Source organism: Bos indicus, chromosome 12 (genome assembly GCF_029378745.1).
Source record: "Bos indicus isolate NIAB-ARS_2022 breed Sahiwal x Tharparkar chromosome 12, NIAB-ARS_B.indTharparkar_mat_pri_1.0, whole genome shotgun sequence".
Classification (NCBI taxonomy): domain Eukaryota; kingdom Metazoa; phylum Chordata; class Mammalia; order Artiodactyla; family Bovidae; genus Bos; species Bos indicus.
In genome coordinates, this window is record NC_091771.1 from 75,546,930 (window position 1) to 75,564,469 (window position 17,540).

The 17,540-nt window shown below is 38.7% G+C and overlaps 1 protein-coding gene across 2 annotated transcripts in view; it reads left to right on the plus strand.

The window, feature by feature from the left end:
- Window positions 1–13,774, plus strand: part of LOC109567083 (ATP-binding cassette sub-family C member 4-like) — a 206,945-nt gene extending 193,171 nt beyond the window's left edge. For both annotated transcript variants that reach the window (XM_070800398.1, XM_070800397.1), the window contains one exon: window positions 11,968–13,774. In XM_070800398.1, coding sequence (XP_070656499.1) covers window positions 11,968–11,988 — 21 coding nt within the window. In that variant the 3' untranslated portion in view covers window positions 11,989–13,774. The remainder of the gene's footprint in view (window positions 1–11,967) is intronic.
- The last annotated feature ends 3,766 nt before the right edge of the window (window positions 13,775–17,540 follow it).

Sequence of the window (17,540 nt, forward strand, 5' to 3'; positions counted from 1 at the left end):
GAGGGATTGAGGGCAGGAGGTGAAGGGGATGACAGAGGAAGAGATGGCTGGATGGCATCACCAACTCGATGGACATGAGTTTGGGTAAACTCCTGGAGTTGGTGATGGACAGGGAGGCCTGGTGTGCTGTGGTTCATGGGGTTGCAAAGAGTCGGACATGACTGAGTGACTGAACTGAACTGAATATTGTGTGTATGTACAACAACCCCTGTATTCATTCATCTGTTGATGGACATCTAGGTTGCTTTCATGTCCTAGCTATTGTAAATAGTGCTGCAGTGCACATTCGGGTACATGTGTCTTTTTCAATGATGAAACCATACCTCAGGGTGTATAACCAGTTGTGGGATTGTTGGGTCATATGGTAGTTTATTCCTAGTTTTTGAGGAATCTCCATACTGTTCTCCATAGTGGCCACATCAGTTTATATTCCCACCAAGAGTACAAGAGAGTTCCCTTTGGTTCACACCCTACTCAGCATTTGTTTGTAGATTATTTGATGCTGGCCATTCTGGACAGTGTGATGTGATACCTGATTGTACTTTTAATTTACATTTCTCTAATAATGAGAGATGTTAAGCATCTCTTCATATCTTTATTAGCCATTTATATATCTTCTTTGGAGAAGTGTCTGTTTAGGTTTTCTGTGCAATTTTTGATTGGGTAGTTTATTTTTTTGTTATTGAGCTGAATGAGCTGCTTGTATATTTTGGAGGATAATCCTTTGTTAGTTGTTTCATTTGTTATTATTTTCTCCTATTCTGAGGATTGTCTTTTCACCTTACTTATAGTTTCCTTCACTGTGCAAAAGCTTTTAAGTAGGTGTCATTTGTTTACTTTTGCTTTTATTTCCATTACTTGAAGAGGCAGGTCATAGAGGATCTTGTCAAAGAGTGTTCTGCCTATGTTTTTCTCTAAGAGTTTTTATAGTTTCTGGTCCTACATTTAGGTCTTTAATCCAATTTGAGTTTCTTTTTAATGTATGGTGTTAGGGATTGTTCTAATTTCATTCTTTTATACGTAGATGTCCAGTTTTCCCAGAACCACTTATTCAAGAAACTGTCTTTTCTCCATTGTATGTTCTTGCCTCCTTTGTTAAAGATAAAGTGCCCACAGGTGCCTGGGTTTATCTCTGGGCTTTCCATACTCTTCCATTTGTCTGCATGTCTGTTTTTGTGCCAGTACTCTGCTGTCTGATGACTTTAGCTTTATAGACTGAAGTCAGGAAGGTTGATCCCTCCAGCTCCATTCTTCTTTCTCAAGATTGTTTTGGCTCTCAGTACATTTTGGATGTAAGTGCCATCAAGGAACAGCTAGTTGACAAGTCTAGACAGCATATGGAAAAGCAGAGACATCGTTTTGCCCACAAAAGTCCATATAGTCAAAGTGATAGCTTTTCCAATTGTCATGTATGGATGTGAGAGTTAGTCTATAAAGAAGGCTGAGCCCTAAAGAATTAATGCTTTTGAATTGTGTTGCTGGAGAAGACTTTAGAGAGCTCGTTGGCCTGCAAAGAGATTAAACCAGTCAATCCTAAAGGAGGTCAATCCTGAATATTCATTGGAAAGACTGATGTTGAAGCTGAAGCTCCAATAATTTGACCACCTGATGTGAAGATCCAACTCTTTGGAAAAGACTGATGCTGGGAAAGATTGAATGCAAAAGGAGAAGAGAGGCAGATTATGCTGGGAAAGATTGAATGCAAAAAGAGAAGAAAGGCAGATTACATGATGGTTAGATAGCATCACCAACACAATGGGTTGAGCAAACTCCAGGAGATAGTGGAGGACAGAGGAACCTGGCATGCTATAGTCCATGCGGTCACAGAGAGTCAGACATAACCTAGCAACTGAACAACAACAACACACAAATGTAGCTCACCAATAAATATTGTTAAATTAGTTGCAAGATTGTTAGGCCAGGAATCAACAAGCTTTCTAATTCTATGACCTGTGCCTCTTTCTACACGAATATTACACTTGATTTGAAACACTTACTGAAAGAACAGATTTCTAATTCTGTGTCTGCTACAAACTAGCATAACATTAATTATGTGTATAGAGCCACTATATATATGACTTTTGTGGGCAAAGTGATGTCTCTGCTTTTCCATATGCTGTCTAGGTTTGTCATATCTTTCCTTCCAGGGAGCAAGCATCTTTTAATTTCCTGGGTGTAGTCATTGTCCACAGTGATTTTGGAGCCTAAGAAAATAAAGTCTGTCACTGCTTCCACTTTTACTCTTTCTATTTGCAATGAAGTGATGGGACAGGATGCCATGATCTTAGTGTTTTAATGATGAGTGGCAATGTATATCGTTATGTATATAGGGTCACCTTCCTCTTAAGGGACTTCCTCATCTATTAAATACGGGTGTTGAAGCCAATATCTCATGTTATCTGGACCCATTTAGAATTCAATAATCTATATCTCACTATTCAATGTTTGATTGTATGTAATGAAAACATATTTTTAAATTGAGGATTTTGACACATAGTTGGGGATATATCCCTCTGATGTGAAATGCCTAAGGTCAAAAGAACAAAAGGGTTTGTGGGATTTCTGGCTGTTTTGTGACTAGGTTTACAGGGACTCACAAATGCTTGTCCTATCTTAGGAGGGAAGCTCTAAATGGGAGACACTATAGTGGATGAAAGTGCTCTGTGAATTTCAGGCATAAAAAATATAGGGCTCCACGTGCAGTTTCCCTACATTTGCATAAAATGTAAGTACTTCTGAAAAGCTCAGAACACAGTCTTTGTTGTCCCCAGTCTAGGCTTGAACAAGCCAGATTTGTCAACTCTTCCAACAACTCTGTGATCATGGACAATTTCCTACCCTCTGAACAGTGGAAAGTACAGATATTCTTCTAAGGAGAAAGAATAAGAAACAGAGGGAACTTAGGCTATTTTCTATTTATTTTTATTTTTTTAGGCTGTCACCTCAGTTATCACATTTGTACAATGAGACCTCAGTTAACACATTTGTACAATGAGTTACTATCACCTCACCTTTGCTAGAAAGATTCTACGTGACCTGAATGTTACTCTTTGAGCACCTTTCTCACATCATATACAGTGCTTAGTGCTCTCACACACCTCATCTCTGAGAAAATGCTTTGTATACCTTTAAACACCATCCAGACTATAGAATTAAGGTATTGTGAATTCATGACTTATTCTGGTGACAACTTCCATCTTCCAGAAGATACAGGAAGCATAAGGGGGTAAATGGAACTAATTATTTTTGTTGTTTTGGGAGTTGAATCTGAACTTTACTGGTGGGACACAAATTTAAAATCAGAGCAGCACATTTGAGGAACAAGTCACTGCATACAATATGAAAGAGTAGAAATGCAATTGTAGAGGCATTTCACACACAGAAAGTAATAAAGCAAAGACTGAGCAAGCAGACAGTATCATCACAGGAAAGGAGATCTCTAGAGTGCTAAATAGAGGTTTTGGTAGAGCAAACAGACCAACTCTCTAACTGGACATAATACTAAACAACAAAGACTTATGGAGAACATGATATTAGTATCATGTAGGATTTTTCTTCACAAATTAGAAAACAGAGGTGACCTACACTTACTTTTTTCCAGTAGATTTTTCTAGATCCAATGAACAATATTCCACCTTTCTCCCCTCCAACTCTCATATTTCATAGCTTTCCTTCCAAGGAGCAAGCGTCATTTAATTTCTTGACTGTAGTCATTGTCCACAGTGAATTTGAAATCCAAGAAAGTCTGTCACTGCCTCCACTGACCCTGTCTATTTGCAATGAAGTGATGGGACAAGATGTGATTATCTTATTGTTTTTAATGTTGAGTGGCAAGCCAGCTTTTCACTCTCCTTTTTCACCCTCATCAAGAGGCTCTTTTAGCTTCTCTCCACTTACTGCCATTAGAATGGTATCATCTGCCTATCTGAGGTTTTTGTTATTTCTCCCAGAATTCGTGATTCCAACTTGTGACTCACCCAACCTGGCATTTCACATGATCTACTCTGCATTATGGAGATGGCAATGGCACCCCATTCCAGTACTCTTGCCTGGAAAATCCCATGGACAGAGGAGCCTGGTAGGCTGCAGTCCATGGGGTCGCTGGGAGTTGGACACGACTGAGCGACTTCACTTTCACTTTTCACTTTCCTGCATTGGAGAAGGAAATGGCAACTCACTCCAGTGTTCTTGCCTGGAGAATCCCAGGGAAGGGGGAGCCTGGTGGCTGCAGTCTATGGGGTCGCACAGAGTTGGACACGACTGAAGCGACTTAGCAGCAGCAGCAGCACCCTGCATTAAGTTAAATAAACAGAGTGACAATATACAGCCTTGATGTACTCCTTTCCCAGTTTTGAACCAGTCCATTTTTCCATGTCTGGTTCTAACTGTTTCTTCTGGACCTGTGTACAGGTTTCTCAGGAGGAAGGTAAAGTGAACTGGTACTTCCATTTCAAAGAATTTTCTACAGTTTGTTGTGATCCACACAGCCAAAGGCTTTAGCGTAGTCAGTGAAGCAGAAGTAGATTTTTTACTGGAACTCCCTTGCTTTCTCCATGATCCAACAAATGTTGGCAATTTGATCTCTGGTTCCTCTGCCTTTTCTAAACCCATCTTGTATGTCTGTAAGGTCTTGGTTCATGTACTGCAGAAGCCTAGCTTAAAGGAATTTGAACATAACCTTGCTAGCATGGGAAATGATCGCAACTGTGCAGTAATTTGAACATTCTTTGGCATTGCTCTTCTTTGAGATTAGAATGAAAATTGACCTTTCTCAGTCTGTGGCAGCTGCTATTTTCCAAATTTGCCCTATTGAGTGCAGTACTTTAGCAGCAGTATCTTTTAAGATTTTAAATAGCTCAGCTGGAATTCCATCACCTTCACTGGTTTTGGTCATAGTAATGCTTCCTAAAACCCACCGACTTCACACTCCAGGATATCCAGTTCTAGGTGAGTGACCACATCATTGTGATTATCTGGATTGTTAAGACCTTTCTTATATAGTTCTTCTGTGTATTCTTGCCACTTCTTAATCTCTTCTGCTTCTGTTAGGTCCTTGAGTTTTCTGTCCGTTATCATGCCCATCCTTGCATGAAATGTTTCCTTGATAGCTCCAATTTTCTTCAAAGAGATCTCTAGTCTTTCGCATTCTATTCTTTTCCTCCCTTTCTTTGCATTGTTCATTTAAGAAGACGTTCTTTTCTCTCCTTGTTATCCTTTGGAAAGTCTGCATTCAGTTGTGTATATCTTTCCCTTTCTCCTTTGCCTTTTGCTTCTCTTCTTTCCTTGGCTATCTGTGAAGCCTCCTCAGACAACCACTTTGCCTTCTTGCATTTCTTTTTCTTTGGGATGGTTTTGGTCACTGCCTCCCATACACTGTTACAGACCTCCGTTCATAGTTCTTCAGATGTTCTGTCTACCAGATCTTATCCTTTGAATCTATTCATCACCTCCACTGTATAATTATAAGAGATTTGATTTAGGTCATAGCTGAATTGCCTAGTGATTTTCTCTATTTCCTTCTATTTAAGTTTGAATTTTGCAATAAGCAGCTGATGACCTGAGTCACAGTCAGCTCCAGTTCTTGTTTTGCTGACCGTGTAGAGTTTCTCCATCTTTGGCTGCAAAAAACATAATCATCTGATTTCAATTTTGACCAGCTGGTGATGTCCATGTGCACAGTCATCTGCTGGGCTATTGGAAAAGGGTGTTTGCTATAACCAATGTTCTCTTGGCAAAACTTTGTTAGCCTTTGTCCTGCTTAATTTTGTACTCCAAGGCCAAACTTGCCTATTACTTGAGGTATCTCTTGACTTCCTATCTTTGCATTCCAATCCCCTATGATGAAAAGGATATCTTTTTTTTTTTTTTTCTTAATATTAGTTCTAGGTCTTGTAGGTCTTCATAGAACCAGTCAGCTTCAGCTTCTTTGGCATCAGTGGTTGGGTCATAGACTTGGATTACATGTTGAATGGTTTGCTTTGGAAATGAACCAAGATCATTGTTATTTTTGAGATTGCACCCAAGTACTACATTTTGGACTCTTTTGTTGACCACGAGGGCTACTACATTTCTTTTAAGGGATTCTTGTCCACAGTTGTAGATATAATGGTCATCTGAGTTAGATTCACCCGTTCCTTTCCAGTTTAGTTCACTGACTTCTAAAATGTTGATATTCACTCTTGCTATCTCCTGTTTGACCACTTTGAATTTACCTTGATTTATGGGCCTAACATGCCAGGTACCTATGCAATATTGTTCTTTATAGCATCAAACTTCACTTTCCCCAGCAGATGCATCTACTACTGAGAATCGTTTCCACTTTGGCCCAGCACTTCATTCGTTCTGGAGCTATTAGCAATTGTCTTCCCCTCTTCCCCAGTAGCTTATTGGACAGCTTCCAACCTGAGGGGCTCATCTTCTGGTGTCATACTTTTTGCCTTTTCATACTGTTCATGGGGTTCTCCAGGCAAGAATACTGGAGTGGATTGCCATTTCCTTCTCCAGGAAATATACACAAACTACATTTGTGTGTTGTTGTTGTTGTTCAGTCAGTCAGTCATGTCTGACTATTTGTGTAGTTCTTTATAATTTATTTTACATAGTTCTTGCATGTATGATTTCACTTTATTCTCATGATAGTATTTTATTTTTGATCCCACATCATGGATGAGGCGATTGGGTCAAGGGTTCACTGAAGGTCAGAGAGCTGGTCCAGGGAGCACAGTATTTGTGTATTTTATAGATCCTATACTACTTTATTATTATTGTTATTCCTTCTGCTTTCCTTTGGGTTAAGTGATTTTTTTTCTAGGTCATATATTAATATTTGCAGGGCATCACTTCAAGCTAGAGGGGATTCTCTCTATTTAGTACAGAAGCTTCTTATAACCAAAAGAGAGAGAGCGACAGAGCGGATAAGCAAGCTAGGGAGAAATTGAGAATGAATATTCCCTAGCCTGCAGAGATGGGTGGTTACAATCATGCTTGCATTTCAGAATTTCTCTTCTCCAAGGTCCTTGACAGTGTATATGCTTCACACAAACATCGTGGTTTTTTATGATACCTCATTGAAATACCTTAGAATTCACCAGTTAGTTGGAGAACTGCTCACTCATGATAGCTGAGATCTGTTTCCCTTAGGTAGCCTCTGTTTGTCTTGCCACAGCTGATTGTATCCTGTTGTCTAAGGCAGCCTGTTGAGATCCTTTTGTCTTTTGAAGTTTCAAATGACTCCTGATTTCTTCAAGGATTACCCTTATTTTTATCTATCAATACCCTTGCTGTTTAGGGTCATTTCTAAGAGGATAAGCGGAGGGAAAATTCACTATTCAATTAATCAAAAAGCAGAAATCTTAACTCTCTAGTACTCTTTAACTTTGATAATATACCTGCCAATATGTACACAAAGTTGCATGCATATTAAGTTGCTTCAGTTGTGTCTAACTCTTTGTGATGCCATGGACTATAATCCACCAGGCTCCTCTGTCTATGGGATTTTCCAGGTAAGACTACTGGAGTGGATTGCCATTTCCTTCTACAGTGGAATTTTCCAGACTCAAGGATTGAACGCACATCTCCTGAGGCTCCTGCATTGGCAGGCAGATTCTTTATCATTAACGCTATCTGGGAAGACTGTGCACAAAGTTAGACTTGCTTTAAAGATGAGAAATTTAACCTAGAGTAATGGAAGCAAAAGCAAAAGTAAAAAAGTGGGACCTAAGCAACTTAAAAGCTTTTGTAGAGCAAAGGAAACCATAAACAGAGTGAAAAGACAATCTATGGAGTGGGAGAAAATAGTTGTAAACTATGAGACTGACAACAGCTTAATTTCCAAAATATATGACAAGTTCTTACAACTCATAAACAAAAAAACTCATACATAAACATACAACTCAATAGAAAAATGGGCATAAGAACTAAACAGATATTTCCTCAAAGAAGACGTACAGATGGCCAACAGCCACATGAAAAGATGCTCAACATCATTAATGATTAAGTAAATCCAGTTCAAAACTATAATGAGGTATCACCTCACATTGGTCGGAATGGACATCATTTAGAAGTCTACAAATAATAAATGATGAAGAGGGTATGGAAAAAAAGGTACCTCCTTATATTGTTGATGTGATTACAAATTGGTGCAGTCACAGTATGGAATTGCAGAACAGTATGGAAATTTCAGACTGCAGAACAGTCTGGAAATTCCAGATTGCAGAAATTCCTCAAAAAAACTAAAAATAGAGTTGCCATATTATCCAGCAATCCCATTCCTGGGAATATCCCCAGACAAGACTATAATTCAAAAAGATACATGCATCCTTCTGTTCATAGCAGCAGTACTAAGAACAGCCAAGATGTGAAAGCAACCTAAATGCCTGCTGGCAGATGAATGGGTAAAGAAGATACAGTATGTGTATATACATATATATACATCTTCTTTATTAATTCATCTAGGTTTGTGATACATACTTGTGTCTACATGCATATACTGTATATACACATACAATGGAATATTATTCAGCCATGAAAGAGAATGAAATAATGTCATTTGCAGTAACATGGATGGACCTAGAGATTATCATACTGTGTGAAGCAGAGAAAGACAAAAATCATATAGTACTTATATATGGAATTAATTAAAATAAAACACATGAACTTATTTATAAAACTCACAGAAATAGAAAACAAACTTAAGGTTAATAAAAGGGAAAGGAGAGGGAGGGATAAATTAGAAGCTTAAGATTATCGGATACATACTTTCACATATAAAATAGACTACGACCTACTGTATAGCATCAGGAACTATATTCAATATGTTGTAATAACCGACAATGGAAAAGAATCTGAAAAAGAATGTGTGTGTATAACTGAATCACTTTGCTGTACACTAGAAACTAAAACACTGTAAATCAGCTATATACTTCAATGAAATAATTATTTAGCCAATTAATTAAAAGGAGAGGAGTTTGAGGGTTATTGGGATTGAACTAGGGTCATGTAGCTCAGTAAGAATGAATGGGCAGAGTCTTGAGCCATAATTCTCTATATATTGAACCATTGATTCAGTATATTCAATATATTGATTCCTTTATCCACGCAGGAAAGCTTTTATTGCTCTACTGCTTTTAGTGATATCTAATTCCATGATAGTAGCTTTGTTTACAAGCTGGAGTATAAATACTAAATTTCAACCTGTAGTAGAGGAACTATAATGAGCTAAACCCAAGAGAAGAACTGAAAATGACTCAAGAAACCCAATATTGGGTCCTTTGTTCTGCTTGCCTTGAATTTGAACTTTTTTGACATCATCTTTTTTAATCTTCACAACCATGCTGAGCTGACAGTATTATCCTTTAGATGGAGAAACTGAGGTAGGAGAACCTAAATGACTTCTTAAAGTCCCAGGTTAGAAAGTGTTAGTAATCTTTTATCATATTAAGTGAATTAATTGTGTCTTAACTTCTACTCTGGGCTTCTGTAAAGATAAGATCAAATGATTAACAAAAGAGCTTTCCAGATGTTTTGCTTTCATCCCATAAATCATGTGATATTGCTACTTTCTGTAGACTAAGGGGCCACATCTCTGAGCAGCATTGTAATCACACCCAATGCTTAGCTCAGCCTGTTTTCAACCAGCAGTTTGTAGCCATCTCTTAGTTCCTATGAGGTAGGTCACTGTCTTGTGTCACCAATGAGGCAGCTGGTGCAGAGTGAGCTTAAGTGATCTTTCCAGGGTCAGCAGTGGTCCCAGGAGAGAGAGGTGAGACTGGGCTTCTCCATCCCAGGCTCAGCAGAGACTATGAGGTCTCTGCTAACAAGTGTTCAGTCACCTCAACTCCCTTCATAACCTGCTCTTGAAAAAGATGCCTTCTCTCACTCCTGCTGTCAGCCAGAGTGTGGTCTACACCAGGACAACAGATGGGAGAGAGGAAGGTCAAATCAAGGATTTTATACACAGGAATCTTGTTTTCATTATTTAGTTTCAAGTATTTTAGACCATGAAGTGAAGATCATTTGGGTTAAAAGTTGCTGCTAATAACATTTTTTAAAATAAAAAATTATGTTGAGAAGGGCTATAGGGAAAGGAGTCAGCTAATTTTGGGAGGACTGTCAACTGGGAGAAAATGAATTATATTTCCAAGTGTTTTTTTTTTTTCTTTTCTTTTCATGTGTTCTTTTGGCTGTTTTTAGTTTCACCAAGAGAGTACATAAATATATAACCATACAAGCATGGCTAGCTTAAAAAAAATGGAGGAGAGAGATGATATGCAATTAGCCCCCAAAAGCCTGACTTTTAAATCCTTGCATTTTGAATCAAAATAGTCTCAGATTTCACCCAGTGGAATCCAAGTACTTTTGGAGAATTTTATTTTTCTCCTTAAGTGGTCTTTTAATATATAGACCACTTAAGTGGTCTATATATAGTGGTCTTTTAATATATAATTTCATATGCAGTGCTGTTTTGAGGGTAGCAAGTATGCAAGCAAGAAGAGGAAAAGAAAGTACACTTAATATGAAGGTAGGGGTCTCAGAACTTTTGTATTTATGTATGAAGTCCATTATCTCTCATGATAACTTTGTTAACAACATCCACAAATGAACTGGGAGTCATCTTTTGTAAAATAGATCTGGAATCATATGACAAGAATGAGTCTCACATAGATGGTACATTTTCTGCTTTAAAGACAAAAGCTTTCACATTCTTCTTTGGGGAAAAATTACTTTTGAAGTCTTTTTTTCACCCAGACACTTTTAGAGATAAGAACTCACAAGTCTTGACATTATTTCATTTTGCTATGTGCATCTGTCAGGAAACTGAGATAAGATTCAGCTACTCAAAAGTGATGGTTGCTAAACAGTGAAACTTGACAGCATTTCATTTCCTTTGTGTCTGATTATACATTCATCAGAAAGCCTGTCTCTTCCAGTTCAGCTAGAAATTGGTAGAATTCAAAAAATCAAGCTGGCAAAGAACTGTCCTATTTTGGGTATCATCTTACATTTTAGAGAAGTTGTTTGGTTGAGTCATTGTTAAAGCTTTAGATTCTTCTTTCATTCTTGGGACCAATTATTCACAGATCACATTTCTATAGGCCCTCTAATAGCTTTTGCCACACAAATTAAATGCCAGGATATTTCATATATATATATCAACATATTTCATATATCAGAGAAGGAAATGGCAACACAACTGCAGTACTCTTGCCTGAAAATCCCATGGACGGAGGAGCCTGGTAGGCTGCAGTCCATGGGGTCGCTGAGTTGGACACAACTGAGCAACTTCATTTCCACTTTTCACTTTCATGCACTGGAAAAGGAAATGGCAACCCACTCCAGTGTTCTTGTTTGGAGAATCCCAGGGATGGGGGAGCCTGGTGGGCTGCCATCTATGGGGTTGCGCAGAGTCGGACACAACTGAAGTGACTCAGCAGCAGCAGCATATTTCATATATATATATATATATATATATATATATATATATCTCCAGCATTTCAATGTTTGTAAATCAGAATTTATAAAATACAGGGATTACAACTGGATACTAACATCCAGATTTATTGAGCTCATTTTATGTGTGAAAATGAGAAACCCTCGTGCAGACACTTGATTTCCTAGCGTCTTTGTCACTCTGTTTTTAATTTATCTCCAGGTTTTGAGTCAGTAAAATGATTTTGCTTTTTAATTTACTATAGTAACAAAGCATATCTCTGAATTAGAATGATCAGAACTCTAGTGAATCTACAGGTTATTTGGCATTAAGCCCAGCCCCACTGAGGATTCTAATGGGACTACTTCCTCCATAGAATAAGCACATCCCTGGTTTTTAAAATAACCAGTAGCTATATGATTGTTTAATACGAAGATGTGGACATCTTCCACATGTATTCCAAACGTGTTGCCTTAGAAAGGAGGACTTTAAAATGCATTAAACATTTTTTTTTTTAATTTGTTCTTTTTCCCCTTCAGGCACACACCAAAAAGAAATAACCAGATGTTACTCACAGTGGCCGTGTGGTTATGAATGCTTCCAATGGACAGCCCTCAGCCTTAATGATTGTTGAGTCAGCACTGTGATTCTACCATGATGTCAAGTCTATTCCAAAGGTGTTTTTCCAATAGTTTTTGTACTGCAAAAACTATATTATACTTTTTTTACACTAGTCCCAAATATTTACACATAGATGTTAGTTTATTTGGACTTCTTTTCTCCAATTTTACCCAATGGTTTCAAGCTCTAACAAAATGATTTATTATTTTTATTTATATATTATACTATTTTTTCTTATCCAAATCAGAGGTGAAGTCCACCAGTGAAAGCTGTCTACCAGATTTAGTGCCTTGAGAGACTCCAGAACCAAAACTCATTTTATGAGGTATAAAGAAAGTTGTCACAGATGTCTTTTACTGTTCCTAAAATTACATATTACTTTACAATTTTATCAGGGGTTCTATTTACTTGAAGACCATGTGAAGTCATCATTTGTTTTACCACTTTATTTAACAGTGCTAGGATCCATTACTGCACATAAATGTCTCTAATTAAAATAGATTGAAATAGAGATATACAAAAGAAAAAACAAAAATATATACTTTAGTTTATGTGAGATAGGAAAGAGAGGTATCCTCTGCCCAAATTTAAAAGACACTTGATTTAAAATATGTAAAGATAATATTTGATTATATGTTCTAAAACAGAAGGAAGAGAAAATATGCTTTCTCACAATAGGAGCCCTTCTAGGTGATCACTGTCTTCTAGATGGAGAATTGTATTGTATTCTATATTTTACACTTTTTAAGTTTATAACATAAAATTTTCTATGATAATAATTTTAACATACAATTCACTGCATTAGCCACATTCACAGTGTCATGAAACCCTCACCATCCAGTTTATTTTTAGTGATTATTTTAAACCACTCAGTATTAGACCATTATTATTTCTACAGTCATTTTTGGTTAGTTTCATTCTTTATGAATTAACCTATTTCATGTGAGTTTTCAGATTGATTGGCTTAAAATTATTCATAAAATCTTATATGTTTAATATCTAGCTATAATTGGGTTCTATTTTGCTTTTTAATTTTCTTTGAGCCTTGTTTTTTTTCTTGAATAATCTTGCTTGATTTTTTCCTATTAATTTTCAAAGAATCAAATTCTGTGCTTGATTGATTCTTTCTGATTTTATGTTTTCTAGCTCATCATATTCTTCCATTCCTTCAACTTGTCTTCATTTGAGTTTTTTCTCTAGATTCTTCAATTGGAAGCATATTAATTTTTAAACTTTTTTCCCCTATGTAAGTACATAAAACCTACTTTTTTATTCCACCTAAAGGCCCACTTTAGCTGTAGCCTACAAGTTTTGGTACTGAGCACTGATCAATAATCATAGTGTTATGTATTTTCCAATTATTAATTTGATTCATTATTATATATTTCACTCGTGAGTTATTCATCAGTGTAATGTTCTCTAAATTCCAAATACTGATAGCTATTTTTCTCTTATATTAGCCATGTAAATTGCTAACAGTCAACCTTTATTCGCTCATAAAAATAGCAGTTTCTTATGATTCGATGTAATAGTTTTCTTTTGATATTAATATATAACTTAACTTCATTTTGGTCAGAGAACATTAGAGTGAGGATTTTAAATGAAAGGTTTAAAATATTGACACACAAAGTCCTTGTTTCCACCATTTTTGTTTTCTATTTGTGGGATTTTAAAATGTTATGTGTATAACCAGAAATTTTCAAATAAAAATCCTTCTCAAATTCTGGGATATTTTTGATGTATGTTACAGATTGGTTCTTTGGGATATAGACTAAGATAGAGTTTAGTGTTGGGATGTTTATTAGGGGTGTTGTTGGAATTAGCACTCATGGAATTAAGAGTGAAGAAACTGGATAGAGCAGAGGGAAAAAACCAAGCTGGATCATGGGCCAGATGACCTTAGCTGACCCTTGAGGGCTCTGGAGTGAAGATGGCCCTTCAGGGCTGTCCTGACATGTCCACTGGCCAGGACTTTATGCCTCCACCTGGATGGGTCATTGCACACAGGCTGCCCCCTCAACCCACCCCCCCCCCACCCGCCCCAGAAGCTCTGGAGGCTGAAGATTACCCACTGGAAGCACTTCCAGCAACTAGGGGGAGAGTCCTTGAAGGGAGATCAGAACAGCACATCTCCAGGTCTTCACGGCCTGTGTCACAGGTCCAGAGATAGGTGATGAGGATGTACTGTGGGCGAAACTCTTGGTGACTGATGTGTAAGTCAGAATGATGACTTGGTGATTCTCCTCAGTGCCCTGTGGTGTGAAAAAGAGCAGGAGCCCCATGTAGGGGAGATACTTCATTCTCTAGGATCAAACCAGTTGTTATTTCTCTGGAAAGATCAGTCCTCATCCTAGCTAACTCATATTTCTCTAATACTCTCTCATAGGTGGTCTGTCTTCTTAGTAAATCATGAGCTTCTTAAGACTTGGAACTGGATCCTATTCACTTTTTAGTTACATCCTCCAGCACGGTGTCTGTCACATAAGAGGTGCTCAGTAAATGTTTTCTGAATGAATGATGACAAAGAAGAAACCTTCTTTCTAAACATTATAATTCTGAAATGTTAAGAGGTAGCCTAGGATAACACAAAACCCCACTTTTGGAGTCAGTCACACTGATCTGCATGCCAGTTCTTTCTGTGCCACATGCTAGAAATGTGAGTGCCCAAAGAATGTACTGTCCAGAGTGGGACACTTGAGAGTGAAAGGAAAGCAATAACCAGCAAGATGCCAGAACAATACACTGGTATCGTCCTTGACAAAATGGGCTACAGTCCCCTTAGTTACTTGCCTTTGTGTCTCAACCTCTGAATCTTAGCTTCTTCATCTGGAAAATGAATATAATTCCTGCCCTTGAACCGTTGGTTTGGTTGGGATGATGGATGGACTTTGGGTGTCTTTCCACCCAAAGACCCAGGGTGGAATCATTGACCTTGGTGATTCTTAAACACCAGAAGAGGAAAGCAGGATAGGCATGTATAAATTACCTGACACGAAGAGCTGACTCATTAGAAAAGACTCTGATGCTGGGAAAGATTGAAGGCAGGAGGAGAATGGGATGACAGATGAGGAGATGGTTGGATGGCATCACCGACTCAGTGAACATGACTTTGAGCAAACTCCAGGAAATGGTGAAGAACAGGGAAGCCTGTAGTTCTTCAGTCCATGGTATCACAGAGTTGGACACAACTGAGCAACTGAACAACAACAGCAACAACAACAAAGGTAGGTTGGAGACTGTAAAAGGTGTATTTGAGAAGGTCCTCATCCAATGGCCTAAACTGTTCTTCCTTCACATGTAGTTAAAATGACACAAGCACAGAGGGAGGAGTTCAAGCTCTGGAAGAACCAAGATGAAGACTTTGATACACATAGAATGTTTTACAGAAAGCTTACACTGGACAGTTCTAACTAAAATCACTCTTTCATTCAGCAACCATGCTCATAAACCAACTCAGAATTATCTACCCCGATAGGTAGAAGCTTCGGGTATTCCAAAACACTGCTTGATCCCAAAGCTAATCATATTTAATTTTGGAAGATGCTACATGAAAAACATTTTTAAAATTAAATTTTGCAGACTAGACAAAAAAAAAAAAAAAAAAGACTTAAACAGATTTTATATCTTAGCTTCCACCTATTGAGGTAGATAATTATAAGCATGGTTGCTTATCTCAGTTAAATCAGAATCTTGGGAAAGGGGAGGCAGGACTCAACATTTTTTAAGACCCCACAGGTGATTCCACCCTGCAGCCAAGTGAGAACCACTCTTGGAGGCCAAAGATCTCATTTCTTCATAAGTTTCACTTCTTTCATTGCTAGAGGCTTCCTCCAAGAAGCCCTCCTAAGTAATTACATATTCTTCTCTTCCGTCTGTCCATAGGTCTATCTGTAGCTGGGATCAGCACTTTCCATATTTGATCGTGCCTACAGGTCACCTGCTGCTGCTAAATCGCTTCAGTCATGTCCGACTCTGTGCGACCCCATAGATGGCAGCCCACCAGGCTCCCCAGACCCTGGCATTCTCCAGGCAAGAACCCTGGAGTGGGTTGCCAGTTCCTTCTCCAATGTGTGAAAGTGAAAAGTGAAAGTGAAGTCGCTCAGGCGTCTCTGACTCTTAGTGACCCCATGGACTGCAGCCTACCAGGTTCCTCCGTCCAGGGATTTTCAAGGCAAGAGTACTGGAGTGGCTTGCCATTGCCTTCTCCGAAGGTCACCTGGGGACACTGTTAACCTGCGGATTCAGACTCAGAAGGTCCATGTGGACGGAAGTCCCACATCACTAGGACGCTCCCAGGTGCTGCCCCCTGCTGGTGGGGGCCCCACGTGCAGGGTCTACAGGAGAGGCTCATCTGTTTGCGCAGGCGCATTTGTGATTGTTCTGGGGCCGTTCAGGCTCCTTTTCTGCCTTTCCTGCACAAGAGGGGAGGGCGGCTGGTCTCCAGCTCTTTCCTGTCCTGGCTCTCATCCCACTTTGTCCTCACTACACTGCCCACGGTGTGGACCCAGACCTATACACGCAGAAAGCTCCCCAATGAGTAAATGAACAAATGTGGTGAGAACCTCTATGGTGGTGTTAACATACTGAAGGTCTTAGGAAGGTCGGTAGGAGAAACTCAATGTCCAGGGAGCCCTGGGTTCCAAGCACCGTGTGCGGTGAGGTTCCACATTGTGGTTGTGGTACCGAAGTCTAAAGATTAAAACATTTTATTGAAAACAAACAAACGAAAAACCTCAGCAAAACCGAATTCATAGATACAAAGAACAGATTGGTGGTTCCAGAGGCAGGGGGTGGGTGGTGGGTGAAATTGAAGAGGGTGGTGGAAAGGTACAAACTTCCTGTTAATAAGGTCTGAGGCCAAGAGAAGCCCCTGGACTTCCCCTCACCTCTATTGAGGACTCCCCAGAGTTCTGTCTCAGAACTGAAATCTTTCTCCAGCTAACTTCCCAGCTGTTTAAAAGCTTCTCTCTTGATATTTGAGTGGCTTCACTCAGAAGGACAAAGCGGGAGGGTGAGGGTAGAAAGGGCGAGAGGGTCTAAGGTGTTGATCGGTTTCTTCTCTCGGCTTTTAAACTAGGGTGTGGGCGTGTAAAAGGCACCCAAGGTAAACATCACAGCATTTTCACCAAAACCATGTCCCTTAACAACTGTGACAGGGAAGAAAAGTTATGTTTGTCAGCCGTGACCTCTATGTGGCAGCGCCTCCCACCACTCCAGGCCTTTGGTAAATTCCTACCTCTCTCTCCTCAGAATAATTTTTAATTTCTGACTCCAGTTCTTGGGTGGAAAATTATCTCATTAGGTTAATACACAATAATGATGAAAGAGAAGGAGTGGTATCAAGATAAGATTGAATCTTTTTATCCAGATATTTCAAAGGGAAGAAATGAATCATTCCAGAAACTGTTTCCATGTAAAATTCCAAAGTGCAGTATTAAACTTATGGTTTATAATGATTTAGAAAAGGGAGCAGTGGTCACTGGGACAACCT